A 27,682-nucleotide genomic window follows, 5' to 3' on the forward strand; every position below is an offset into this window, starting at 1 on the left:
GGAAGGCATGGTCACCTGCCCATGGTCACCCAGCACATCAGAGGCAGAAATTGAACCCAGATCTTCTGAGTCCCAGTCCAATCCTCTAGCACTAGGTAACATTGCCTATATGCAGGGGAAGTAAGCAAATCCTTTTAGTAGAGGATATAAAAAAATACCAACACCGCTTTACAGGCAGGGGGTAAAACCTTCCAACATAGACAAGGAGTAAATAAAACCCCATATATAGAGGGAGTGAAAAATGCCCTACATCCACAGAGAAATAAACAATTACCCCTGTCAGGGGTTCGTAACCCCCCTCTCCTATATGTTGCGGGGAGTAAAAAACAAACTTTTACTATGGGCAAGGAGTGTTAAAACTATCAGGCTCCAGCTGGAGGTGTGGACTAGTATAAAAGAAGAGTATAAAAATATTGCTCGGGCATGTAGGAAAGATATCAGGAGGGCCAAATCGCACCTGGAGCTGCAGCTAGCAAGAGATGTCAAGAGTAACAAGAAGGGTTTCTTCAGGTATGTTGGCAACAAGAAGAAAGCCAAGGAAAGTGTGGGCCCCTTACTGAATGAGGGAGGCAAGCTAGTGACAGAGGATGTGGAAAAAGCTAATGTACTCAATGCTTTTTTTGCCTCTGTTTTCACTAACAAGGTCAGCTCCCAGACTGCTGTGCTGGGCATCACAAAATGGGGAAGAGATGGCCAGCCCTCTGTAGAGATAGAGGTGGTTAGGGACTATTTAGAAAAGCTGGACGTGCACAAGTCCATGGGGCCGGACGAATTGCATCCGAGAGTGCTGAGGGAATTGGCGGCTGTGATTGCAGAGCCCTTGGCCATTATCTTTGAAAACTCGTGGCGAACGGGGGAAGTCCCGGATGACTGGAAAAAGGCTAATGTAGTGCCCATCTTTAAAAAAGGGAAGAAGGAGGATCCTGGGAACTACAGGCCGGTCAGCCTCACCTCAGTCCCTGGAAAAATCATGGAGCAGGTCCTCAAAGAATCAATCCTGAAGCACTTAGAGGAGAGGAAAGTGATCAGGAACAGTCAGCATGGATTCACCAAGGGAAGGTCATGCCTGACTAATCTAATCGCCTTTTATGATGAGATTACTGGTTCTGTGGATGAAGGGAAAGCAGTGGATGTATTGTTTCTTGACTTTAGCAAAGCTTTTGACACGGTCTCCCACAGCATTCTTGTCAGCAAGTTAAGGAAGTATGGGCTGGATGAATGCACTATAAGGTGGGTAGAAAGCTGGCTAGATTGTCGGGCTCAACGGGTAGTGATCAATGGCTCCATGTCTAGTTGGCAGCCGGTGTCAAGTGGAGTGCCCCAGGGGTCGGTCCTGGGGCCCGTTTTGTTCAATATCTTCATAAATGATCTGGAGGATGGTGTGGATTGCACTCTCAGCAAATTTGCGGATGATACTAAACTGGGAGGAGTGGTAGATACGCTGGAGGGGAGGGATAGGATACAGAAGGACCTAGACAAATTGGAAGATTGGGCCAAAAGAAATCTAATGAGGTTCAATAAGGATAAGTGCAGGGTCCTGCACTTAGGATGGAAGAATCCAATGCACCGCTACAGACTAGGGACCGAATGGCTCGGCAGCAGTTCTGCGGAAAAGGACCTAGGGGTGACAGTGGACGAGAAGCTGGATATGAGTCAGCAGTGTGCCCTTGTTGCCAAGAAGGCCAATGGCATTTTGGGATGTATAAGTAGGGGCATAGCGAGCAGATCGAGGGACGTGATCGTTCCCCTCTATTCGACACTGGTGAGGCCTCATCTGGAGTACTGTGTCCAGTTTTGGGCCCCACACTACAAGAAGGATGTGGATAAATTGGAAAGAGTACAGCGAAGGGCAACAAAAATGATTAGGGGTCTAGAGCACATGACTTATGAGGAGAGGCTGAGGGAGCTGGGATTGTTTAGTCTGCAGAAGAGAAGAATGAGGGGGGATTTGATAGCTGCTTTCAACTACCTGAAAGGGGGTTTCAAAGAGGATGGCTCTAGACTGTTCTCAATGGTAGCAGATGACAGAACAAGGAGTAATGGTCTCAAGTTGCAATGGGGGAGGTTTAGATTGGATATTAGGAAAAACTTTTTCACTAAGAGGGTGGTGAAACACTGGAATGCGTTACCTAGGGAGGTGGTAGAATCTCCTTCCTTAGAGGTTTTTAAGGTCAGGCTTGACAAAGCCCTGGCTAGGATGATTTAACTGGGACTTGGTCCTGCTTTGAGCAGGGGGTTGGACTAGATGACCTTCTGGGGTCCCTTCCAACCCTGATATTCTATGATTCTATGATTCTATGACTCTGGTGTGGGACTGAAGATGAGGGATTTGGGGTGCAGGAAGGGGCTCCAGGCTGGGGCTGAGGGGTTCGGACTGTGGTAGGGGGCTCCAGGCTGGGGCAGAGGGTTGAGGCATAGGGGGGGCTCTGGTTGGGGATGCGGGCTCTGGGGGGCACTAGGGATGAAGGGTTTGGGGTGCAGGAGAATGCTCAGGGCTGGGACCGAGGGGTTTGGAGGGTCGGAGAGGGATCAGGACTCAGGCAAGGGCTCCGGGCGGCGCTTATCTCAGGCAGCTCCTGGAAGCACGACCCCCACTCCGGCTCCTACTTGGAGGCGCAACCAGGCAGCTCTGGGTGCTGCTGTCCCATCCACAGGGGCCGCCCGCACAGCCTCCATTGGCTGCAGTTCCCGGCCAATGGGAGCTGCGGAGCTGGCGCTTGGGATGGGGGCAGCGCACGGAGCTACTCCTGCGCCTAGGAGCTGGAGGAGGGACATGCTGCTGCTTCTTGGAGCCGCGCAGAGCCACGACAGGCAGGGAGCCTGCTTTAGCCCCGCTGCGCCACCGACCGGACTTTTAACAGCCCGGTCAGCACTGCTGACCGGAGCCGCCAGGGTCCCTTTTCGAGCGGCTGTTCCGGTCGGAAACCAGGCACCTGGCAACCCTATTAAAAGGCTGGGTGCGCGACGCCTGCCACCTGCCTACGGGCACGGGAAGGGAAAGCTGATGGCAGGACACGAGGCAGAAAACGCTCCTGGGTGCATGATGTAGTACCCGGGGGGTTCCCCCCCAACGGGATTGGCAGAGGAGCACAGAACGGGCTGCCGTGGGTGCAAATCTCCAGAAATGGAGAAGCCACGTAAAATGGGGGAGGAGGCTTAAAAAACCCCCTAGGGGGTAAAATCCCTAATACGGGGGAGAAGGTTTAAAAAAAAACTCACTACCGAGTGCAGGGGGAACCCTAATGGGGGGTGAAGGGTTAACCCCCCAAATCTAAAGAGGAGTAAAACCCTAATAGGGGGAGGGTTAAACCCTCCCAACTCTATATAAGAGGAGAGTAAAACAGCCCCAAGCCCCCACCGATCTATGGCATTTATATGGGGGCAGTAACCTCACCCCACTCCCAGGGGCCCACGAGAGCCAAGGGGCAGCCTGGGGGCCGGAATGCCCTTTGCCCCTAGCAAAGATGACCGGCACTGTGTTCTGCCCTCAACCAAAATGGCGCCTGCCAGACGCCTCTTGGCCCCAGGCATTCCCCGCCACCGGAAGTCGGGGGGCATTAAGCGAGCCCCCGCCGGAAGTTGGCTTGGAGAGCGCACTGAACTAAGATGGCGCCCGCCGGAAGCAACGGAAGACAACGCCACATACTAAGATGGCGTCCGCTCGGGAGCCCTGACGCAAGGTGCCCGGCACTAAGATGGCGGCGGGTGGGGGAAATGAGCGGCGCAGAGCGCCCCTTACTAAGATGGCGGCGAGCGGCGGCTCAGCGAGGGGCGGGGCCGGGTTACCGCCCTGTTTCCGCCCCGCACGGTAATGGCGGCAGCCGCGGCGATGGAGGGGGAGGGGGCGTTGGGCGAGTGCGCATGTGCAAAGCTCCATGGAGAGAAAAGGGGGTGAGAGAGCAAGAGGGATAAAGGGGAAAAACAGGTAATGGGCCCGTGGGGAGCGGGGCTCCGCTGGCGCAGCTCGGAATGGGCCGGGGGCGGCTGGCTGGGAAATGCCCAGACTGGGGGTGGCCCTAGGGTGGGGGGTACAGGCCGGGCCGGGGGTGGCCTTAGGTTGGGGGAGGGGGTGGCCTGGCTTTACTCCCTCCCATCTTAGGGTCTCGGGGGGGTGCTGGCTGCACCCGGGACTGGGGCGGGTTGGGGACCTCTTGGGGCTGAGGGGTGCAGTCCCTCCTTCCTCCTGCAGCCCCCTGTCACCTGGCTGGGGGCATGTTGCCCCCTTTGCCCCAAGTGTGCTGTAGCCCCCCCTGACGGCCCCCTCAGTTCCCTTCTGGTACTATGGGGGTGGTCCCCTGCCCCCTCAGTGCTAGGTGCTCTGCAAGCCCATTCCCTGCTCTGGAGAGCTCTGGGCATCGCAACAACAGATGCCGCGGTGATGAGCAGGGTGTAAGACCCTGCATAGACTAGGACCGAACATCTGAATGCGAGAAGCAGGGGAGGTACCAGTACAACCAGCGTATCATCGCCAGCAATAGACAGAGCTTGTTGCCTTAGTGCTCCTGGCCTGGCCGCCTCCTCGATGAAGTGAGCTGTAGCCCACGAAAGCTTATGCTCTAATAAATTTGTTAGTCTCTAAGGTGCCACAAGTCCTCCTTTCCTCCTCCCTGGTCTCTGTCCCCTGGCTAAATTCCTACGTGTGTTGGAGGGAAGCTTTTATTGGGGAGTCTGGTTGGTGCATGTCAGACAGCAAACCTCTTCTCTCCTCCCCTGCCAGGTGTGATTGGTCCATCCCCTCCTCTGAGTGCCCCTGTTAACACTAACCTGATGAACCTGAACCCTCCTTTCTCTGTAATCCTCAGTCATTCATCAGCCACATCTTATCAGGAGCTGCTTAGCTGCCTGTTTCCTCCATGCACAATAATAAAGGCTTTTGTTGTTATCTCATATCGTTCAACACCACCCCCGCTGGGGGAATAGAACTGTTTGCGTTTCTGTGCCGAGTCTTTGTGGTGAGATGGTGTGTGTGCCTGCAGGGAATACACAGGGTGCTGCTTGCACTCTCTTGCAGCCATGACATCCAGGTTTGCACAGGGGCGATCTGTTATGATTGTGCTTCATTTATTTTTCCCTTTTATGTGGGCCTCCCATACAGTTTACTTTTCTGTTCTAATGTTTAGTTTGCTGCAAACACAAAACAGACAAAGAGCTTACAGCGGCTCTAAACACAAAGTAACACTGGTTTAACTAAAGTTGTGATTTAAATTTGATGCAAAACCCTGTGTAGGTGCTCTTAAAGTGATTTAAACCTGGTTTATATTGGTTTAGCTTTCCTTAGGAAACAGCCAGATGTAAGCTAAACCATGCAGCCAGTTTTAAAGTGATAGAAGTGTCCACAAAAGGATTTACACTGGTTTAACTGAAATTGGCCTCTAAACTGATGTGGGTTCTGTGTGTAAACAAGGCCTTATAATCTTTTGCAGAAGTTGCACTGGTTTAATCAATCTTCACTTCAAAAATGATTTAAGCTAAACTGATGTAAATCCCTCATGTAATGCTTTTAACCAGCGTTAAACCAATATATCTATGTAGTTTGTGCATATAAACTTACTGACACAAGCTAAAGCAGCATAAACCAGGTTTAAAACAAATGTAAAATGTCTGTGTGGAGTTTTGCTCCTGTTTAACTAAATCAGTTTTTTAAAAAATATCTTTATTGCAATTTTGTTAGTAGATCAGGTCTTAGGCCAATATAATGCACAAGTTGACAGTTTTAGGCCATGTTGTGCAGTGTTGTTGTGGTGAAGATACCAGCACTGGAAGGCTTTGCACAGGAATTGGGTTTGAAAGCGGAGAGGTGAGGTGCTTTGCATGTATAACTGGTCTGAACACAGGGAATGGTATGGAAAATACGTGAAGCCAGGAGTGGGAGAAGGTGACAAAGGGAGCAGGTGAGAGAAAATGCAGAGGCAGGGGAAGAGCAGAGATGTAGCCAGCGTCACACTCCTGTTAAATGTGAGGATGTGGAACTTGACTCAGGTGAGAGAATCCAGTGAAGTGGGGGTAGGTGTTGACAGCAGCAGATTGCTAGTGATTATTTTAGCAGTAGCTCTAGACTGGAGAAGGGAGAGATGAATAATACTTAACCCTTCTAAGCACACTCCTAAACTTGAGAGCTTTACAAACAAATCTCTCTATGGGCTTTCCCTGAACAACAAGAGGCTCTTTTAAAATATCCTTGTACTAGCACCAGTGGAAAGTCTTCCAAATATCTAAGCCCTGATCCTGCAATCTGCCCTGAGTGGGTGGACTCTTACAGTGGGCATTGCAGCTCCTCCTGGGTGTAAGGGGCCTCTTTGCAGTATCAGGACCTAATTTATTAAACTAATCATGCGCTGCTTGTTGATACATTAAAAATAAATCGGTCGTGTGTGTGCACACGCGCGCAAGGTGCACAAAAGTGAGTGCCCAACTGGCTGTGTTGTTTTTATTTAGCAAGAGTATTCACAGACTTCTGCAGAGGAACTTTCTACTGTTAGTGCATAGATATTGACAGGTTTCAGAGTAGCAGTCATGTTAGTCTGTATTCGCAAAAAGAAAAGGAGGACTTGTGGCACCTTAGAGACCAACAAATTTATTTGAGCATAAGCTTTCGTGAGTGAGCTGTAGCTCACGAAAGCTTATGCTCAAATAAATTTTAGTCTCTAAGGTGCTACAAGTACTCCTTTTCTTTTTGTATAGATATTGTGGTAAGATTAGCATCTGCATGCATTTAAGTTGTTGCTGTTGAAACAAAATCAGCTGCTATGTTAAACTTGGCCCATAACTTAAAAAAAAAAAAAAAAAGCCTGTGCCCAATAGAAATGCCTTCAAGTGTTTTGAAAAAAGTTCTAGTGCAAACATTTGTTCAAACGTAAATAGATGTTCCCCTGTCCTGTTTGAACCCCAAGCCTTGCGCTATCCAGAATGTGAAAGTGAAGCTGTCATCCCGTGTCCAAGTGGGGAGAGATGATTGAAGGAAACAGAAGGTGAGGGGTCAGAAGTTTAAGTTTAAGATTTTGTTTTCACTTCTGAAATGGTTTTGGTGACAAACTCACGTTTCTGTGTGATCCTTGAAGTTGACTCTGTAACTTCAGCTTTGTTTAAAAAAATGTAAATAACAAAATACCCTTGGAAGGTAAAGATTATTTTTTAAATGTTGGGGGATTTTTTTGTGGTGGGGAGAGGGAGATGGGGAAGGGAAGATGGAAAAGTGAATCCAAAGAAGATCACACTCTTTCTCTACCACTCTGCATCTCTGAGCCGTGTACACTGGCTTGGTAACAATGAGTTTTCACTCCTGTTAGGCTGCAGATCGAATATGGTTGTGAGAGTTGGATCTTCTGCAGTCTTTATTTGAGGAGCTATCAATTGTTTGATAGATTGGTCTCTTCCTTCAATTATAGTGTCTAGTTACCAAACCATTTATTAACCTCTAACAGCAAACTTCCTACTCATAACACCTTGGCATATTAAAATGTGGTGCTACAATAATACAAAGAATAATTAATAATGATACAGTGGGTATTTCAAAATCTGTGTCTGGGGCTTGGCACAATCTGCTTGCTGGTGGTGAGTTAGCAGCTTTCCCTGGAGAGCAGGGTGGTGAGAGAAGCTAAAGACATTGACTTCTGTAGAATTCTTGAGCTCATGATTTTGTTATGTTTAATTTATTGAATGATTTTGGTCCTGGCTGCAGAGGAAACCCTCGGCAGTCGTGTTGGCCTGGGTTAGCAGCTTGTCCATGTCGCAGCTTGTATCTTGCCCAAGCAGTATTGGAGCGAAATTAATGAGACTGGTCGCTCTTCACACAGTTGGCCAAGCCCTGTGGTAGCCGCAGACAAGATGTGTTATCACATCTGCCGCTTGGAAAAGTTATGAGCAGAAGTAGCACTAGAGCTGGCGTACAGGAAAGGGGGACTCCGAAAAGATGCTGGGTAAGGGGTACTGTAGTAGAGACCTCCATCCTCTTGCAGTGACTGGGGTAGGGCTAGAGCTACCTTCTCCTCCTGCTACCCCACATAGTCATGAATCTTGGGGTCAGGAGGAGGAGAGAAGAGAGCGCCTTCCTTCTGTTTCTCCTGGAAAGCAGGACTGCAAATATATCACACGTTCTGGTCCTAGCTGGAGGTGGCACACAAAGTTGGTAGCAATGCCAGCACACGTAGCATTTAATTTATACCAAGCTTTTCATTCATAAATCCCAAGGGGCTTTACAGCTGTGAGTGCAATCATCCCCATTTTACAGATGGGAAAACTGAGGCCAGAGGATATTGTGAAGGTCAAGACTATAACAGGGTTATAAAAAGAACTAGATACGTTCCTAGAGAATAGGTCCATCAGTGGCAATTAGCCAGGTGTTCCTAGCAGCCTCTGTTTGCCAGAAGCTGGGAATGGGTGACGGGATGGCTCACTTGATGATTACCTGTTCTGCTCATTCCCTCTGAGGCACCTGGCATTGGTCACTGTTGGAAGACAGGGTACTGGGGTAGGTGGACCTTTGGTCTGACTCAGTGTAGCTGTTCTTATGTAATAACTGTCCCAAGGTCACACAGCCAGTGAATAGCAGAGCTGGCACTAGAACTCTTGGGTCCTGACTTTGTCTGTTGCCCAGTCTGGGACCCTAGGCACACTTCACATGGGGCTCTGTCTTTCTCTGTGATGTCAAAGGTTTTGCATTTAAGATGAATGGGACAGTTCACCCCTCTTGGCTCTTATTCCAAGGAGTCTGCGGACTCAGGCAGGCATCACTTATGCTTTGGTCAGGTTTTCAATCTTTTCCAGTGTCTGAGAGAGCTGGGAACGTTCTCTGAACGAAAGCTGGGCCTATAACGCCTAACACGGAGTTCAGCCCCACCCCCAGGCCTATATATTGCCTGTGGTAGGTAGAAGTGCTGGACCCTTCCACAGGTATCACCTGTGGATCTTGCCAGTGCCATCCCCTCTCTTATGTTGGCCTCTGGGCTAGTAGGTTTTCTCGGACTACTAGATGACTGGTACCTTTTTCAAGCCTTGTCTGTCTTATGGGTGTAAGAGCTGGAAGGAATCCGTGTTCGGAAGGAATCCATATACAGCATGGATGTCTTGTAGCTAGAGATCCAGGAGGCTCCTTTCATCAGGGATCTTTGAGAGTTAAAACAAAGTGCCACATCAGTCTCTTTTCTGGGTCTATCCCTTAAATAGTCACGATAGCATTAGAGAAATAAGGCTTAACACTACAGGAGCGTCCTCTTCTTCAGTAAAATGTCAATTTACAAAATATGCTCCAGCTTTTCACTTTAATGGTCATTTATTTCCTGTTAAGAAATTTTTTTCTTTAGCCAACTCACTGGTCAGATACTTTAGTTCGCTTGCTCATACTTCCTTCTTCCAGCTGTGGAAGATCATTCCAAAATATCACCAGAGAGAAAACGTAGAAATAGGACAAGCCAATGGTTTTGTTAGATCCCTTCCTTAAAGGGATCCTGCCTTTTGCCTCTATCTGCAAACTTCTCACTGATGACACCTTAGATTATTAAAGTGGAATTTTTAAAATGCAGTATTGCCTTTCCATTCCCTTTTGCTTGTAGAAAGAAAAGTAGTACTTGTGGCACCTTAGAGACTAACAAATTTATTAGAGCATAAGCTTTCGTGAGCTACAGCTCACTTCATCGAAAGCTTATGCTCTAATAAATTTGTTAGTCTCTAAGGTGCCACAAGTACTCCTTTTCTTTTTGCGAATACAGACTAACACGGCTGCTACTCTGAAACTTTTGCTTGTAGTTTAATTTCTGATTCTAGTTAACTGCATTTTCAAGGTTTGGCTTGCCAGCATTCCAGGGGCATATTGATGTTGTGGGATGAAATGTTTTCAGGGGATTATTATAAATGTTTCCTGGAAACATTTCACGTCATTTAAGGTCATAAGGAACCACTAGGTCATCTACTCTGACCTCCTAACGTTGCCATCTCTTGATCACGTCTCTGGATATTTGGTGTTTTTTCTTTAAGGCCAGCAAGAAAGGCTATGTCTACATTTAAAACGCTACGGTGACACAGCTGCAGCACTTCAGTGCTCATAACAATGACAAGAGGCATTCTCTCATCACATCGCTCTAGTTAATCCACCTCTCCAAGAGGCGGTAGCTAGGTCAACAAAAGAATTCTTCCATCAACCTAGTGGACTATACACCAGTGGTTAGGTCATCATAGTACAGATATGTCTACACTACAAAATTTTGTCCACCTAATTTACATCAGCATCGAGCCACCGCTGTTTTTAGATCGCTTGTGTGTGTGCACACTTCGCTTCTTGTGTCAGCAGTGTGTGTCCTAACTGAGCGCGCTTGTATTGATTATACTGTCAGTGTAGGGCATTGTGAAATGGCTCCTGAAAGCTAGTACCAGTCGATTGGAAGCAATCCAATGTCTACACTGACACTGTGTTGACACATCCACCGTGACTCTACGCTGCTTGGGGATGTAGTGTTACTAAATCAGCATAGAGAGGCATTTACATCGGCAGAAGCCAAATTGAAGTGAAGGCACTTCCATAGCTAGAATGACGCAAGGCAGCTTACGTCGACCTAACCAGGTAGTGTAGACCAGGCCTACATCTATCAGGGTCCGTGGATTTTTCACACTCCTGAGAGACGTAGCTATGCCGATGTAAGTTCCCCGTGTAGACCAGCCCAAAGTCATGTAAACACCCCAATAACCGGACCAACATACAGTATTCATCAATTATCACAGGGCAGCTCCAAATCCTTCACAGTTTTTTTTACAGTACCTCAGTTTGGTGAAAAAATATAGCCTGTCCCTGTCCCCTGACAGTTGAACAGTGTAAGCCCAGAGTGAGCATCTGCATGCTGGGGTAAGCATTCCCCATTGTAGTGATCTTATTTGAGAGATTTAGGGACATTTCTTTGTCTGGTTTCTGTTACAACCCTGGAACCGGCATTTGCTGCTTGCGGTAGGGGCAACAGTAACATAAGGGGCCAAATTGATCCTTGTCTTCAAGACACTAAGCTGGCTCAGGGTGTTGGGATAAACTCTGACCTCACAACGATAGGGATTAAACACAAAGCGTCGTGGTTTCACTTAGTACTTGGTTTTGAATTGATGAACTGGTACAGAACTCTGGGGGGACGCTCTCAATTTGATTTGATTGATTTTTAGCTTGCATCAACCCCTTGCCAACTTAAGCTAAATCAATCTTTACCCTCTTGAGTTCTTTCCATCTCATGACTGTGTGACACATCTTTTGTCTAAGGGACATATCTGGCCCCCAATACTCTAGTATCTGGGCATTTCACAATTTATCCTCACAATCCCCCAGTGAGGCAGGGCAGTGCTATTATCCTTGTTGTATCAGTGGGAAACGGAGGCACAGATCAGTTAAATGATTTTCCTAAGGTGTCACAGCAAGTCTGTGGCAGAGCAGGGACTTAAACCCAGTTCTCCCACGTCCTAGGCTGGTGCTCTAGATACCAGTCAACCTTGCGCCTCTGCTGACGGGGATGCTGAGTTTCAGCCTGTTTTCTAGTGGGATTCATGTCCTCGTCGCAGTCGTTTCCCCATTTGATGTTATTGTCCCCCTGTTGGCTATCTCTGCTGAAGGGCCAAGCAATGAATGGGGTCATGGAGATGGCCCCTCTTTAATCAACTAGAGCTGCTTCTTCCAGGGCCTTGGAGAGGAAGCTGGAACAACTGCCTTCCATGCTGTCACCTTCCTACTGCTAAACCAGAGGGGTTCGGCATGTAGAGAGTCAGTTCTTCTCCCTTCCCCAGCACTGTCCAAAAGCTGGTTTTCTTCCCCCCCGCCCCATATTAAAATCCTCTCTCCAAGACTGGGGCTGGGAACCCAACAGCCCTTACAACAAACTGTGAGACTCCAGAGTCGGCCAGCTGGAGGGTAAAATCAATCATTTCCCTGGTTAGTGGCATGTTAATGAATGATTCATGTGCAGAGTACACTGAGCAAGGGTGATCCCTGTTATGCAACATGGAAGCAAGAAGCCTAAAATAAACAGCGGCCCAGGCAGCTGCCAACTAAAACACTTGAATCGGAGGAGAGGAGAAACAGAGCTCTAAAGAGACGCGCCAGGGAGCCGGGTGGATGAGGAGCAGAGGGGACGCTTGAGTTACTGCTCCAGTTTCTCTGTGGAGACGGGGAGCCTGCAGAGTTGAGAGCAGACTGTAAAAGGAGGCAGTATTCTCTGGTGCTCAGAGCAGGGCATTTGGGGCATGTCTTCACTTGGAAATGAGGTGTGTTCCTAATTTGTGGTAGCTTCCTAATGAAGCCAAGGCAGTTTGTAGCTTCTGCATGTGTTAGCATGGCGAGGTGAAGGCTGTGGGGAGGCGAGGTGTATTTATCTGTATTCCAAGGGCTTTCTCACAGCTAGATGCAGTGAGATCTCCTTATGGTGTTACTTCAGTTCCCTTCAAGCTGAGATTTGGCTATCCCAGAATCAGTATGTGCTGAAACAAACGGGGGCTTTTATTCGGGTGCCTGATCCCCCAGAGGGCCTCTACCCTGAGTGCAGTGGAAGCAGGTTCTGCTGAATAATTATAGTCTCACAAAAAGATACCGGGGGGGGGGGGGGGGGGCATAGAGGGGACAAAGTTGTGCTGTTAATTTTGGTGGGGACTAAGGGCCATCCAAATCCCTGAGGCAGCTTTGGAAGCCTCTGCTGAGATGGTTTCAGCTGAGATTTGAAATAAGCTGAGGAGTCAGTGAGGTGGAGAGAGACAGGTGCTGCAGAGGGGAAGGCACTCTCGCTCCTGGTGGCAGAGGTGGCCTGAGTCAGATCAGCAGTGGAGTGGCAGCGGAGAGACATGGTCCAGGAAGTGAGATGGAGCAAGTCCACAGAAGGTGTTAAAAACAAGGAGGAGGATCCTGGATTGCTTGTGGGGCTGGTGGCAGGTGTGAAAACAGAAGGGAGCTGTAGCAGAGAGTGGAACTGCTTCTTTTGTGCGGTGCCGGGAGACTTTTGTCTATAAGGCACTTGAAGATCCTTGGCTGAACTGTGAGTGATGGGGATAAGATAGAAGTAAGACAGGTGATGGGGTTACTGCTAATGATCTAGGCCCCCAAAGGTGTCTCCTTCGGGTGTAACAGGAACCTTATTACTAGATAGCTCTAATTGTCTGTGGTGCTGTTCAGAGCACACAACATGGTCCTGTCTCTGGCAGGAAGAACACTTTGGGTCTGAGATAATGTGAGCAGGAAGGAGTCATGGCAGAGGGAAAGCTGCCCTAAGCAAAGGGGCAGCACAGAAGGTGCAAAACCAAGAGGAGGAGAAGGAGGCAGAGCAGAGGAAATGAGTGGAGGTGTGTGGAGGATGAGAGGATGCAGGGCCACCAACTGGAGGAGAAGGGTGAGAGGGTGGAGGGCCACCAACTGGAGGAGAAGGCTGACACAGTAAAAGCCATTCAAGGGGATTCGAGAAGGCAGGAAGAGAAGATGGTTTTACCATGGAGCACTGGACACATACATCATTTGGTACTGAGCTCCTTACAAGATAAAAGTAGCGCGTGGTAAAGGGGGTGAAAGCTTGTAACCGATAGATCTCAAAATGTACTTGTTAATGGGGAATTATCAGATGAGGCTGGTTCCTAGTGGCACCCTGCAGGATTGGGTCTTAGCCCAGCACAGCTTCTTATTTTTGTCAGCACTCTAGAAGGAAATATAAAATCATCGCTGATCAAGTTTGCAGATGGCATACACGTTGATGGAGTGGCAATCAATGACATGTCACGTACACAGAGCCATGTGGATTGCTCGGTAAACTGAGTGCAAAGATCATGTATTTTAACACAGCCCAATGGAAGGTACTACATCTAGGAACAAAGAACACAGGTCACGCTTACCTACATTTGGGGGGATGTATTCTGGAAAGCAGAGGCGCTGAAAAGGGCCTATGGACCCTGGTGGAAACCAAGGAAAATGAGCTTCCAGCATGATGCTGTGGCAAAGAGTGCTAATGTGCCCCTTGGTTGTATAAGCAGGGGAATGTTGGGAAAGATTGGGCAGGTGGTGGTAACTTTGTCTGTGGCATTATTGAGACTATTTCAGGAATAGTGGGTTCTTTTTAAAGAGTGGACACCAGACCTGGAGGTTGAAAATTGATGGGGGGTCGGAAATGAGTTACAAGAATGATCCAAGGCCTGGCAAACCTGCTTTACAGTGAGAGTTAAGCAGCTCCATCTGTTCAGATTATCAAAGAGAGGGTTGAGTGGCTACTTGATTAGTCTCTCAGGGGTTCCCAAACTGTGGATTGTGACCCAAAGGATACCAAGGGGTGGTGGTGAGACGCTGAAAATCTACGGAAGGGTGGGTGTGGCAGAGCTTCATGGCATTGTGTGGTGCCCACATCCGTACACACATCACGCGTGGTGGATACCATTTTGTCAGCCGGGCTTGGGAGAGGCACCAATACCCTTGGGGAGGCTCAGCGGTCATTTTGGTGAGATCCACTGGCAGGGGGAACCCATCCCAGTGTTCCTGCATGGGGCAGGAGTAGAGGGCCGGGGCAGGAGTAGAGGGCCAGGCCAGGAGAATCAGCACCATGTGATAGGGACAATGCATAGATCCCCTGTGCCTTCTCCCCCAGCAGCTACTGGTACCTGGCACTGTCTGGGCCAGGCAGGCACCTCTGGTACTGGGACAGGCCGAGCAGCCGCCTGCGGTGTGAGTATGCACCCTCTGTCCACCTCAGCGCCACCTGCACCTGGTATCAGTGCCTCTCTCCGAGCCTGGCCAATACAGGCAACTACTGCCTTCTCCCTGACCCCAACAAGTCCTTTTTCCTACACTCCCAAACATCCCTAATGCCTCTTTCAGCTCAGCTAGTCACTCCAGCACCCAACCCCCCTTAGGGTCTCCCCCTCTTGGGGTTAAGACTTGGCCTTCTTCCTGCCTCCCACATCAGTGTATTATGAGAGAAACTTCTGGGGCCACCCCTGGTAGGCTCGCTATCAACCCCTGAGCCCAGCCTGGAGATTGCATTGCCAGAGGTGATCCCAAAGAGGGTTGTGGCATGAAAATGTTTGGGAACCACTGGTCTATATATAACTATGCAGGGAGAAGAGATCTGAGAGTAGAGAGCTCTTGGATCTAGCAGGCAAAGGCAGAACCAGGTGCCAATGGCTGGAAGTTGAAGCTAGACCCATTCAGACTAGAAAAAAGGTGCATGTTTTTACCAGTGAGGGGAATTAACCTTTGGAACAACGTCCTGGGGATGTGATGGGTTTTCCATCATCTGAAAGTCAAGACTGGATGTCTTTCTAAGCAAAGCCAAGATACTGGGCTGGCGAAGGAGAGGAGAAGGTTACTCTAAGCCAGGCTGGGAGAGACTGCGGGAGTGTCAAGGGAGAAGTGACTGGGTGTAGTAAGAAGCTGGATATGGGTGGGAGGCTTGTCTACACCACGCAGCTTTTGGCAACGAGGCTGTGTCAACACAGCCTTGTTGCTAAAAGTCAGCATGTGTAAACGCTCTTTATCAGAACTTTTGCTGACAGAATACTTCCAGCCCCTCGAGAGGCATTAGCTGTGTCGGCAGGAGAGTGCTCCTGCTGACAAAGTCCCGTTGACACTGCCACTTGCGTCTTTTGTCCTTCACGAGGGGGCTTTTTTAAGTACCCCTGAAAGACAAAAGTTTTGTTGACTACTTTGCAGTGTAGACAAACCCGGGGAGAAGGAGATAAGAGTCTAAAATGGTGCCAGCTTGTGAGGCTGAGAGGTCGAAGGATTGTTCGAAATCTCCACTCAGAGGAGGCAGCGAGAAGGCTAAAAAGGAAAGGCGAGCAGTTCTGTGTGGGGCACCCAAGAGGAGAGATTGCCAGGCAGTTAGAGGCTCTTGGCTGGAGGAGGAGTGTGGGGTAGAGAGGGAGTTCTGTCAGTCCTCACTGTGAGGCCCCTGCCTTTGAGAATCTGTGTTCCTCCTTCCCCCAGGGTTTGGAAAACGAGGCTGTGAAGTGAGAGGCACGGGGAGACTCCAAGACCTGCTCTTCTGATGCATAACAGAGCAAAGAGATGAAGGGGTAAGTACCGGAGAGACAGATGTGTCTTTAACCAAGATGTCTTTATCCAGATATTACTCTGCCACGGACCTGAAATAAGCAATAACAACTACAGAGCTGTGAACAGGTGGTCTCCAGATCCCTTCCCCTCTCAGTGGCTCAACTTTCACTCTTTTGACTCAAAAAGAAAAGGAGTACTTGTGGCATCTTAGAGACTAACAAATTTATTAGAGCATAAGCTTTCGTGAGCTACAGCTCAAGTGAGCTGTAGCTCACGAAAGCTTATGCTCTAATAAATTTGTTAGTCTCTAAGGTGCCACAAGTACTCCTTTTCTTTTTGCAAATACAGACTAACACGGCTGCTACTCTGAAACCTGTCTTTTGACTCAGTTGATGAGCTCTCTGTGAGGGTATGTCTGCATTGCAATCGGGACAGCATGTGTAGACATACCTGAAGTAGCTTGGATCCAGCAAACTGGCTACGGACAACAGCGTAGCCGCTAGCCGCGCAGCTCCGGTGCTAGCGTGGTTATGCCTATGCATGCTGCAGTCACGCCTCCTGATTGCAGTGTAGACATACCCAAGAAAGTCTTCCGGGCAGACGAGATCTGAATTTTTGATGTAAAAACACAAGCAGTAAAAAGAAGTAACTTTCACTGTAGCCGACCCAGGTGTGGAACAGAAAAGATGGTCATTGACTTCTTCCCCAAGTCGATTCCCCCTCCGGCTAACCATGTTCCACTTGGGGCTCCGCTTTTCAGAGCACCTGTGTTACTGACCCCATGTCACCAGCTGCCACCATGGAAGCCTTGTTGTGCTACTTGTTGTGTTCTGTCCTCACTGGTGGCTTGTTCCCTTTGCAGACAGCAGAAAGCGGCTGAGACTGAAGAGGGCACTGTGCAGATCCAGGAAGGTGAGGGGCGACCTCCATCCCCCGCCTTGGGAGATTTTCCCCATGGCATTCTGCAGCCAAAGCTCTGCCCAGGAAAATGCCACGATTCGGCACTGTTGTTCTCACTGCCGGGGCCCAGGGTGGGGTTCCCAGGGAACTGGTGATGCTGTGTCACCGTTTCCAGTGCAGCTGAGGTTGGAGGTGCCGGGATCTCACTGCCATCTGACGACTCTCTGGCGGGCTGGGTGAAGTGATTTCAGATGGTTGGGGAGGGGAGGTTGCAGATCCTGGTGGAATTGCTATCACAACTGGAACACATCGGTCCCCTAGGAGTGCCCGCCTGGTCTGTGACAGAGACCAGTACCAGCTGCTTCAGATGTAAGAACCTGGCTATAGCAGAGGTGGGATAATCTGCCCCCCACATTAGGTCTCTAATAGAGACTGGCTTAAGCCCTGAAGCATGAGGTTTAATATCCTTCCAGAACTGTTGTTAGCATAAATGCTGCTCACTCTTGATCTCCAGAGAAATGGCTGGTCCTGCTTGCATTTTACTAAGCTGTTGGCCTCAGCAAATCCGGACCTGTCATAGAAGCTGGGAACTGTCTGGCGAGGACAGGGCATTGGGGGTGGGGAACCTTCCATGGCTGCTGCCTGATGATTTCTTCCCTGGCATGTGCACCTCTGTTTTCTTTCCTGAAGGTGCAGTGGCGACAGGCGAAGACCCCACCAGCGTTGCCATTGCCAGCATCCAGTCGGCGGCCACTTTCTCTGACCCCAACATCAAGTATGTCTTTCGCACAGAGAATGGCGGGACTCAGGTACGCCTGCACGGTCTCCCTGCAGCAGCAGCTGTCTCCAGCCGCCTTCTTGCGAATAGCTCCCCCTCCTTTATCTCCTGGGGGGAGACATGCTCAGGCTGGGTGGGGGTGACTCTTCCTAGACCTGGAAATGCCCTGCTGGGGCGGGTGCAGGATGAAGAAATGAAATACAGACCCTGTGATCCTCATGTTTACTCCTTGGCCGTATGCTGGTATATGCCAGCCAGCATGGAAAGCTTGCAGCTCTGTGAGCAAACCCAAGTGCACAAGAACCTAGTCTCCAGTCTAGCTAGGCCAGGCTAGGCCTCTCGTTTGCATCTGCTCTGGGCCAGATTGCTGCACCTCTAGGAGGGACAGTGCACCAAGTGGGGGGAATTGTGCCTCTTGATTCTGGGATGTCCAAGGTGCCTGGGTAACCACCAGTGCAATTAGGGGGTGGGAAGAGGGGACCAGGCAATAGACGCATGGGCAGGGGAAAGAGAGGAGCAGTGAGGGCTACAATGCAGAGTTCCAGAAAAGCTAAATGTCCCTGGCCTGATGCTCTGTGCTGAGCCTCTGCCGTTCCTCTGGACGTTGTCAAGAGCTGTGAGCGCTCCCCACCTCTGCATGAAAGGCAGATAAAAGAGCATGATACACCCTGCCATGTTGTGCATTGCCCCAGGTGTTAGAATCAGGGAGGGGCTCTGCATGGCCATGAATGGGAGGGCAGGTGTGCATGAGACCGTCTCCCTGGCCAGACCTGGTTGGCACTGTAAGGAAGTCTGAGGCCCTGCCTGAGGTCACTAGGGAGTCTGGCTGCAGTCTACAGGCACCTACTATGGGACCGGGGTGACCTGGTTAATGATTGTGCAAACAAGGCAGCCACCAACTGGTCGTGGCCAGGCATAGAAACAAACCCCGTCCCAAGCTGAGGATGGGGACAGCTGCCCATGCTGGCTTAGTGGCATCTAGGTTTCTACCACCACCTGCAACATTGGGCTGTGAACAGCCTCGCATGGCACTGGAGTTGCTGGATCGAGCACCGGGATAGACTGATGGCCGGCTTGGCACTGGGCATGGAGTGTATTGGCAGGGACTTGGGCTGGGCAGCAGTGGGATTGAGTAGGGACCATCCCTATGGGCAGGGGGTGTATTCTGGTTAAGTGCTGTAATGCCGCTGCAGGGCTCTGGGGCTTTGGCTGTTGGCCCCAGCCTGCCATCCTTGCTCTCCGTTCCCATTGCCTTACAAAGGGACCCGGGGCAGGAGGGCTTGTGAGGCCAGCGGACGGGTTCAGCAGTAGGTGGCTGCTTGCGTGTTCATAGCGAAGCCAGGGTGATCGGGGCGCGGGCACGTTCTGGCCAGTGTGCCCGCATGTGTGGTAATCAGGGCTTTCCCTTTGTCCTGCTCTCTTGTCCGTGTCGCTGCAGGGCAGAGGGGAGATGGGGGAGGTCCTAGGGCTGCCTTTTCTCCATCCCGGACAACGAGACCCAGGCCGCAAACAGCCTCTTGGCTTTCTCCCCTAGGTGATGTATAGGGTGATACAGGTGGCTGAGGGGCAGCTGGATGGGCAGACGGAGGGCACCGGTGCCATCAGCGGCTATCCTGCAGCACAGTCCATGACCCAGGTGAGTGGCACTGGGAAGGAGCCGCTGTGGCGACAGGAGGAGGTAGAGTTGCAGGTGCCTGGCAGGCTGGGGAGGTGCCAATGCACCGAGGCCTGTACTGCAGCTCACTCGGGGCTCATCACGTCTATCCCAGGCCTTGATAACTCCTCTGTTCAGGCCAGAGACCCTGGTAGCAGATGGCTAACCAGTGTTGGGGGCTGGGGTGGTTTGGGGGGCAGGGCATGGGACATGGAGCCTTTCACCACTCAGCTCCCAGCTCCAGTCTGGCCCAGGTCAGTGTTACCCCAAGTCATTCTCCCAGGGAGTGGTCAGAATCCCGTTTGTGGCTCTCAGCCCAACTCTTTGTTGCACCGATTGGGCCATGTAGCCCAAACTCTTCCTTCCAGCAGGAATCCCTCCAGGGCAGGAGGAGCCCTTGGGGGCCAGGACACCAGCCCTGGCCCTGCCCCAGCCCTATCCCTTCTGTGAGCGTATAGATGACTACAGTCCGCAGGGGTGTCCCTCCACTGAGCTGTGCGAAACAGGTTCTGGAGGAGGGGTCGCTCTACATCAGAGGTTCCCAATGGTTTGTTTCTGAATTTCCCTTTTTGGAAATTCATGTCCCATGTGCGCCGCCCTCACAGCTGCCCACTCCTTGCAGTGGTCAGGGGGGTCTCAGCTGCCAGGACCCAGCTTCCTGCCCATCTTGCTCCCCCACTACGCAGGGGAAGAGGAAGGGTTGTGCTCTCAGGAGGAGAAGTTGACGGCTGCACACAGCGGGAACTGCTCCCCTCCAGACCCCAGTCCTTCATCACGACCCTGTTTGCATCCAGTGTGAGGAGTGGGGGGCGCAGGAAGCCCTGGGACTGGCAGGGGAGAGGATCTGTCAGCAGGGGCAGTGCATGGGGCTCTGTGCTCTGGGGCCACAGTGAAGGAGGGATGGGGGGGCTCTGTCGGCAGGGGCAGCACGCAGGGCTCTGTACCTGGGGCTGTGCTGAAGGGCTGGGGTCGGGAGGAGGTTGTGTATGGCTTGGGGGTCAGTACTCCTGGGGTGCAGACTTCTGCTCCCCACTCAGAGTCCCCACCGGCCTCCCCAGCAGAGGAAGGGAACTGCCTGTTGGGGGCTGTGGCAGTGAGACGGGCAGGGAGCCTGTCTGGAGAGCTCAGATCGGCCACACAGAGCCAAGCCTGCTTACCCGGCCAGACAGAGCCCCCTCCTTACACCAGCCCTGTAGTATGGATCCCATTGGGTCCTGCGCCTACCTGATAACCCCGTCATGCCTCCCGGGGACCGACTCCCTACAGTTTGGGAACCTTTGCTCTAGATCTCGCTCTCCTTTGCCCCTCTCTGCTGCAGGCTGTTATCCAGGGCGCGTTTACCAGCGAAGATGCTGTTGAGACAGAAGCTACAGCCACGGAAACCCACTACACGTACTTCCCCACGACAGCCGTGGCAGACACCAGCACCTCCGCTGGTGCGGGGACCACAGCCACCGCGGTGGTGACCACCCAGAACTCAGAGGCTCTCCTGGGACAGGCCACCCCCACTGGTACAGGTTGGATGACTTCGGGGCTGGGACACCCAGCCTGCGTTCTCGGGGCCTGTCTACTGTGACTTGTGCAGCCTGCTCCAGCGTGGGTTAGCTGTGGGGTTCTTGATGCTGGCGGTGCGGCCTTTTGCCCTTACCACGTCGATGGGCTTCCTTGGCGTGGCGTGAACTTTGACTCCCCAACTTGCAGGGCTGCTCAGCCTGGGGGCTGCCTTGGAGAGCTGGGACCTCCTCCCCTTAACACCAGCACAGAGAACACCAGAGCGGGGTCACTCTGCCCCAGTAGGGCTTCGCTTGCTTTGTTCTGGGATGTTGATTCTAAACTGGTCAGTTTGCCTTTTGCTTCTTCTCGGTTTCACTGTCTGCTTCTCCCCAAAGCTGTTCCCAGCAATGGGGCTGTTTAAATTCAGAGAAGACACCTCAACGCTGATTTGATTTGGCTCCGTTCGTCCCCTGTTATTCCTAGACCTAAATCCTGCCCCTTACAAATCTGTAGCCTCAGAGGTACTGAGGATTGCTGGCTCCCACTGACTTCTGGGAGCTGTGGCTGCTTGGTACTTCCCAAAACCAGGCCACAAATTGAGCGTCCCCTAAACCCAGAGGTTCAAGCCCTGTTTGCTGCAGAGCGTTTCCCTCCTGTGTCCAGATATGCTGGCAGCGCATGAAGCTAGTGTGGTCACCACAGAGATGGGTCAGCGGCGCTCCCTCGCCCCATGCATGTGGATTTTTCTCTTGTCTTGTGGGAACGTTCCCCTTGTGATCCCATCTCTTGTGTTTCCAATTGTTCAGGGCAGTTCTTCGTGATGATGTCACCCCAGGAAGTTCTGCAGGGCGGAGCTCAGAGATCTATTGCACCCAGGAATCACCCTTACTCTCCGTGAGTGTTTGTCCAGCCCCATGCGTGGCTTCTAAACCTGCTTTCCTCCCCCTTCCCTAGTAGCCTTCTTTCTTATGGCTCCCATTTGTGGGGAGAGTGGGAGTCTTTTTGTTCTGATCCACAGCTATGGGGAGCAGCTGTGGGCTGATCCACGGGGCTGGGAATCGGGATTTTCTAGTTCTGTTCCTGGTTGTCCTGCTGACTTACTGTCTGTGTATCATTACACCACTCCCTGGCTCAGTTTCCCACTCTGTAAAACAGGGCTGATGTTGCCTCTGCCCTGAGTAAAGCGCTTTGAGATGTGACATGGGGCTTGTTGTTCAGTGCTGAGTGTCTGCGTTACACTGTCTGGTGGGGTTGCTTGCTTTTCAGGAAGTCCGAAGCTCCTCGGACGACCCGGGATGAGAAACGCCGAGCACAACACAATGAAGGTAGGGAAAGGGGCCCTGGGGCGTGGGAAGGTTTGGGGCATCCTCCATTGACGGCAGCTTTAGATCTGAGGGGAACCTTGCCTTTAGAAGTAGATGTAAGGAGCGGTTTCCCTTGGTTAACTCTTTATCTGTTCCCACCCAGATGGAAAAGCTCTGTTAAGATGGAAAGCACCTATCAGTGGGAGCGCTGTAGTTATCAGCCCAGGAAATCTGGAAGTGCACAGGTAGGGCACCCAAACAGGCCTTAACTCTGCCTCCAGCCATCCCTTCGTAGTTCCCCTCCGACCTAGGACTGACCCTGAAAACCCTGTATGTTCTCCACCTCTGCAGGCTCCCTGTAAGATGGTACTTTGGGAGCAAGGGTTTGAAGATGCTCAGGCTACAGCTGTGGGCATCTTACATGTGGCCACGCTTCTGTCCTCGTCCCATCCCTAGCATCTTTCAGCGTACGGCCTTTCAGAGGACGTCTGGATGAGCCGCTGCCCTTGTGGGTACTACAGCAATAAAGAAGGCTCTCTGCTGTCGTGCCGGCTTCCCTTCCGAAGGCAGTGCCTTCCTGCCCCGAGGTGGGCGCTGGGGGCTTGTAAGTGTATGTGCCCAGCTCCCAGTGTAACTGGCAGCGCAGGGCGTTCTAGTGAGGAGCGGGGGCTGGGGCCCTTCAGGTTTCATCAGCCTCTCCCTCGGCTCTCCGCACACAGCGTAAGGCTGTACGAAGGGCAGCGCTTGCGATCCCAGGTAAAGGACTCCAGCGTCTGCGTTCAGGGACGTGGTGCAGCATGTTCTAGACAGGTGGTTCTCAACGTGCGGCCCATAGGCCACTTGTGGCCCATCAGCACACAGCTGCGGCCCACGTGACATCCTCAGGGCCACGCAGGTAGTATTGGGTGCGGCCCACATAACACATGGTAAATAGGTTGAGAACCACTCTTCTAGACAGATGAAGTGCCTCAGGTTCGTCCCCCAGCCTTAGGGCATCAGGAGCAGAGTTAAGGTGATTTGGGTGCCTGGCCTGTGCGTTGCGCGTTTGTCAAAGGGTTGGGTCCTTAAGCTTAACCTCAGCTCCGGGTTTTCAATGACAGTGTTCTCCCAGCACCACAAAGCAGCTGTGCCTGCTCTCCAAGCAGGGGGCTTTGTTCCCATTGCACCAGACATGGAAACATCCCAGCAAAGGAAAGAGTTCCTGCCCCACTCACTGGGCTCTTTATCCCAATGAGCCTAATGAGCAGTGTCACCCCAACGAGCCTGGGGTCCCATCTCCAGCCCCCATCCTATCTTCTCCACCCTTCCCCTCTGCAATCCAACCCCCACCAGACCCTCTTCTCCCCCGTACTCCCATTTCCATTTTCTCTCTCCTCCCAGGATCCCACCTCCAGCCATGGCAAGGGTGGGTGTAGAGATATCTGTCAAGGAGGGCTGTGTTCAGCCCTCAGGGCACAGCTCTCTCTAGGGAAACCTGGGCTTGGATTAGGGTAGCTATCTGCAGTTCCAGAGGCCGGGAACCTTCCTGAAATTCCATCCCCTCTTTCCCCACCCCAGTGGAGCGCCGACGCAGGGACAAGATCAACAACTGGATTGTGCAGCTCTCCAAGATCATCCCAGACTGCTCCATGGAGAACACCAAGTCAGGGCAGGTAAGGGAGCCCCCCCCAGAAGAACTGGTCACAGTCCAGGGGCTGGCATAAGGGGGCCAAACTACATTGCCTGCATTTCCCTATGCCAGTGTTGAATTCAGCCCCTCTCTTTAGAACCAGGTGCTTCCAATAGCTTCCCTGACCTGAGCAGGTGGTTGGGGGATGCTGTGAAGAGGCCTTTTACCGGTAGGTCATTGGCTGAAATCTGCCTCAGACTGACAAGCCCCAGTGCTCTCAGATGTTATGCGGATGCTCATGTACCTCCAGATTTCTGTGCTGATGGCGCAGAACTGTGCTCTGGAGCCTGATTCATTGAAAAACATCCCTGAAATCTCTAGTCCTCAAGCTTGCAAAGAAACTTTTCTTAGAGGGAACTGCTGGTGCCAGGGCCGTCAACTGCCCTGTTCATCCTTATGGGATGTTAACACTGAACCCTAATGATATTGACTGTGAAGGTCACAGTCACTGTTTCACTGCTGTCAGCAGAAACCCCTCCAACTCCCTTCCCCTTCACCAGGCTGCCTCTGCTGGGCTGATAGGGAGGGGATTGCCCTTCCAGCTCCCTCCCCCATGGCCAGGTTGGCCCCTGCTGGGCTGACAGGAAGGGGTCACCTCCCCCTCCAACTCCTCCCGCTCCCTCGCCCTTCGCCAGGCTGGCTGTGTGGCATTAGCAAGAGGGTAAGAAGCAGCAACTGACTTTTGTCCCTGAAGTCGGCAAGGAAATGCAACGTCTCTGCCTCGCTCTCCCTGCACAAGGGCAGGAAGGTCCATGCCCAGTGGTGTTCGCTGGCGGCTGGGCAGCGCTTTGCAGAGGGCGATGTTCATGCCGAGCATGTGGCGGGGTGGAAAGGGCGAGCGGGGGAGAGATGCCCAGCTGAAGAGCAAGGAGAATTGCTCTAAGCCCCAGGTGGCTCTGGAGTGATGGAGGGAGAAGGATTCTGGGTCCTAGTGTATGGAAGTAACTCCCCTCCCCCACCCGCAGTGCTGGACTCAGGGCTACCTAGCAAGACCGTTTCATGCCCCTCCCACAGCGTCGTCCCACCTCCACCACTCCCCATTCCCAGGTGGTGGTTTGTGTGCTCAAGGTGCTCCTTTGTGCTCACGAAGTGCGCCAAAGACTGGTGTGTAGCTCTGCCCTCAGTGCCTCCCCCATAGGGACAGGCCCTTGCCCCTTGTGTGCAACACTCACTTTGCGCTGTTGTAAATGACTGCACAAGGGACCAGGTGGCAGGGAATCGGGATCAATGAATCCAGCCTGGCCTACGCACCCGCTGTAGCAGATTAACTAAGGGCTGGGAAGCTAATTGACTTCAACAGGTGCAGATCCCTGCCTGGACACTCTGGATTCAGTCCAGCCTGGCTCATGTCCGTTTAGTGTCACTTGATTCCTAGCAGCACTAGTTCACTCGGGGTTCGGGGTAAATCGTATTCATTGCATCCACATGGGGCTGCGTTGCTGTGATGAAAACAATTTACAACGTAACTTTAGCTGGGAGGCAAACGTTTCTGTGCAGCCCCGTCCCCTGCCAGCCCACAGCCTAGCATGGCCATGGTCCTGCTTGAGTGCAGCCCCCTTCCTGCGTGCTTAGAACTTGTGGAGAAGCCTCCTCCAAAGGGTGAATTGTGTGGAAACCCTCCCGTCTGCTCCCGAGTTTGGGCCGAAGCAAATCCCTGCGTGAGGTGATTGTCACTGAGAGCTGGGCTCCTGGCCAGTGGGGCTGGCAAGGGGCAGATGCAGCGAGGAGCTTTCTGAGGCCACGCGCAAACAGATTGCGCCGCTTTAGCTGAACCGGTGCATGCTCCAGTGTAAATGCTTATTTCAGTTTAGTTTAAACCCCTTGCTGATTGGATTAAGCAAAGCTGCAAGGGGAGAATGGGAGCGTCCACACAGGGTTGCACTGGTTAAAGGGGTAAGGAAACCCCAGCTTAGCAGGGGCCGAGGCCAGCCCCGTTGGCGGTGTCCTGCTGCTCTGGCCCACATCCCTTCCCAGCTGTCTCTCTGTTCTGCAGAGTAAGGGAGGGATCCTCTCCAAAGCCTGTGACTACATCCAGGAGCTGCGGCAGAGCAACCACCGCCTTTCCGAGGAGCTGCAGGGCCTCGACCAGCTGCAGATGGACAATGACGTCCTGCGGCAGCAGGTGAGCACGGGGCACTGCTGGTCACTCGCTGCCCCGCCGGTGCTGTGGGCAGCCATCCTCTTTCAGCCACAGATCCAATCCAGCCCAGCTGGAGGGGGGTGGGGAGCAGCGGCCACCGGCCTGGTGTGTCATGGCCAAGGGTCAGGTGACTTTGCCCTGATCCTGTTGAATCTGCTGGTCGTTGGCCTCCTTGCCTGGCAGCTCCAAGGACTTGAACGGGCCACAGGGACTGGACTCCACCTGCAGCTCAGACTGCCCAGCGGCAGGGTATGTTCGGCCTGAGACCCAGGACAGCAGAGGAAGAGGCTGTGCCAGGCTAGCCAGCCCAGCACTGTTCCTGTACCCCGTGCGCCCGGGACAGCTGTAGGGGATGGGTCGGGGAAGGCACTTCCAGCCCTGTCTGAGGAGGCAGCGCCCACCCCAGGGCTGGGCCCCAGCCTGACGTCCTCTCCCCTTCCAGGTGGAAGATCTCAAGAACAAGAACCTGATCCTGCGGGCGCAGCTGCGTCAGCACGGGGTGGAGATCATCATCAAGAACGACACCCACTGACTGGCGAGGGGCGTGGGGGAGGCGGCTGAACCCCAGGCCTCGGGGTCTGCCAAGGCACAAGGCGAGGAGGGACCCCCCCAGGCGCGACTGCCCGCAGGAGGCAGCTCTCGCCTGCTGATGCTCCTGACCTGCAGCGCCTCACTCTTGCCGTACAGACCCGAAAGCAGCAGCGCCAGCGTCCTGGGGCTGAAACCAGCGCTCGTGCCTCCCCTCAGAGCTCCCCCTGAGCCTGGCCCAGGGCCTCGGCCTGCCCTGCCTCCCCCTAGAGCTCCCACCCAGCCTGGGCCAGAGACTCGGCCTGCTGCCTCCCTCCCCGGCGGAGCTGGTTTGAATAAAGAAGCTGACGCTGTCTCTTTAAAAGTATTTTCATTGCTGTAGTGGAACGAACTGGTGTTCTGCTCTCGGCGTGGCCCCTGCTTGTGGGCAGCCAGGCAGGGCTTGCGCCCAGTCACGATGCCACGCATGCTTGTGTTCGCCCCCTGCTACTCTCCCCTTGGTAGCTCTCCCGCGCATGTGCACACAATCTCAGGCTTGCACAGTAGCACGTCCACCCATCAGCCCCGCGCATCCCCTCTCCCGTGTGCTGTCACGTCCTCGTCACCGCTGGAGCTGGCACTGACATATGCTCTTTGTCCAATTTCACCCCTTTCCTCTCCCCAGCCCAGCTCAGCTCCCCCACCTGCTCCTACAGGGAGATGGCCACTTCTCCCGGAGCCCCGCCCGCATCCGTCTGCTGCTCCCTGGCCCCCTCACCACCCCCAGCCTGGCCTGTCTGAGCATGTGCCATGCAGGGCAGCTACCAGCACTGGGGAAACGCTGCTCTTCCCCTGGCGTGCCTGGGCCCTCCTGCCTGGAGCGTGGTAGCCTGTCTCCAGCTGGCCTTCCCTGCGGGCACTGTCAGCCAAGCCACTGACCCTTTCGCTGTGGGGGAGGCAGATGGCTCTGCCCTGCCCCTCCACCCTCCTTCCATGGCTGGCACTGCCTGGCTCTGCTGGCCTCTGACTTTTTTTAATTCTCTGAATTTAAAAAGCAGAATAAATAAAAATAGTGATTTGTTTTTCCATGTGATGCTGCTTTTATTTCTCTGGAAGGGGTGAGTGGGAGAGGGGGCAGGGAACCCTGTTGCTACCCCTTCCAGCACCCAGGGCTGGACTACTGAAACACAGGGCTAGCTCACCTGTAGAGGAGAGGGGGGGCAGAAGGGTCACTGCGATCACTAATCTGCAGTG

The 27,682-nt window shown here is 52.5% G+C and overlaps 1 protein-coding gene and 1 long non-coding RNA gene across 17 annotated transcripts; both read left to right on the forward strand.

The window, feature by feature from the left end:
* Positions 1-3,656: 3,656 nt before the first annotated feature.
* USF1 (upstream transcription factor 1) lies at positions 3,657-27,516 on the forward strand. 16 transcript variants are annotated; one of them, XM_043502381.1, is made up of 11 exons: positions 3,657-3,680; positions 15,914-16,002; positions 16,845-16,894; positions 17,573-17,691; positions 19,195-19,296; positions 20,633-20,831; positions 21,615-21,702; positions 22,075-22,133; positions 23,670-23,764; positions 25,775-25,903; positions 26,364-27,516. In XM_043502381.1, exons 2-11 carry the CDS (start codon positions 15,995-15,997, stop codon positions 26,451-26,453), a joined length of 939 nt encoding a protein of 312 aa, XP_043358316.1. In that variant the 5' UTR covers positions 3,657-3,680; positions 15,914-15,994; the 3' UTR covers positions 26,454-27,516. The 16 variants fall into 16 exon arrangements, with proteins under 16 accessions (XP_043358316.1, XP_038239138.1, XP_043358317.1 ...); XM_038383210.2 differs by lacking the exon at positions 3,657-3,680 and adding an exon at positions 3,684-3,808; XM_043502382.1 differs by lacking the exon at positions 3,657-3,680 and adding an exon at positions 3,684-3,808 and having other exon boundaries at positions 20,633-20,825.
* Positions 23,771-25,390, forward strand: LOC122457443. Its single transcript, XR_006276960.1, has 2 exons — positions 23,771-24,342; positions 24,417-25,390. It is a non-coding gene; the product is annotated as an uncharacterized LOC122457443 (long non-coding RNA).
* Positions 27,517-27,682: the final 166 nt, after the last annotated feature.

Source organism: Dermochelys coriacea, chromosome 24, assembly GCF_009764565.3.
Source record: "Dermochelys coriacea isolate rDerCor1 chromosome 24, rDerCor1.pri.v4, whole genome shotgun sequence".
In the NCBI taxonomy this organism is placed as follows: Eukaryota; Metazoa; Chordata; order Testudines; family Dermochelyidae; genus Dermochelys; species Dermochelys coriacea.

Excerpts from the sequence above, each read along its gene's own strand:
- USF1 (XM_043502381.1), top strand. Across the intron at positions 17,692-19,194 it reads CAGAGAATGGCGGGACTCAG|GTGATGTATAGGGTGATACA; the intron begins GTACGCCTGCAC and ends TTTCTCCCCTAG. Across the intron at positions 20,832-21,614 it reads GGCCACCCCCACTGGTACAG|GGCAGTTCTTCGTGATGATG; the intron begins GTTGGATGACTT and ends CCAATTGTTCAG.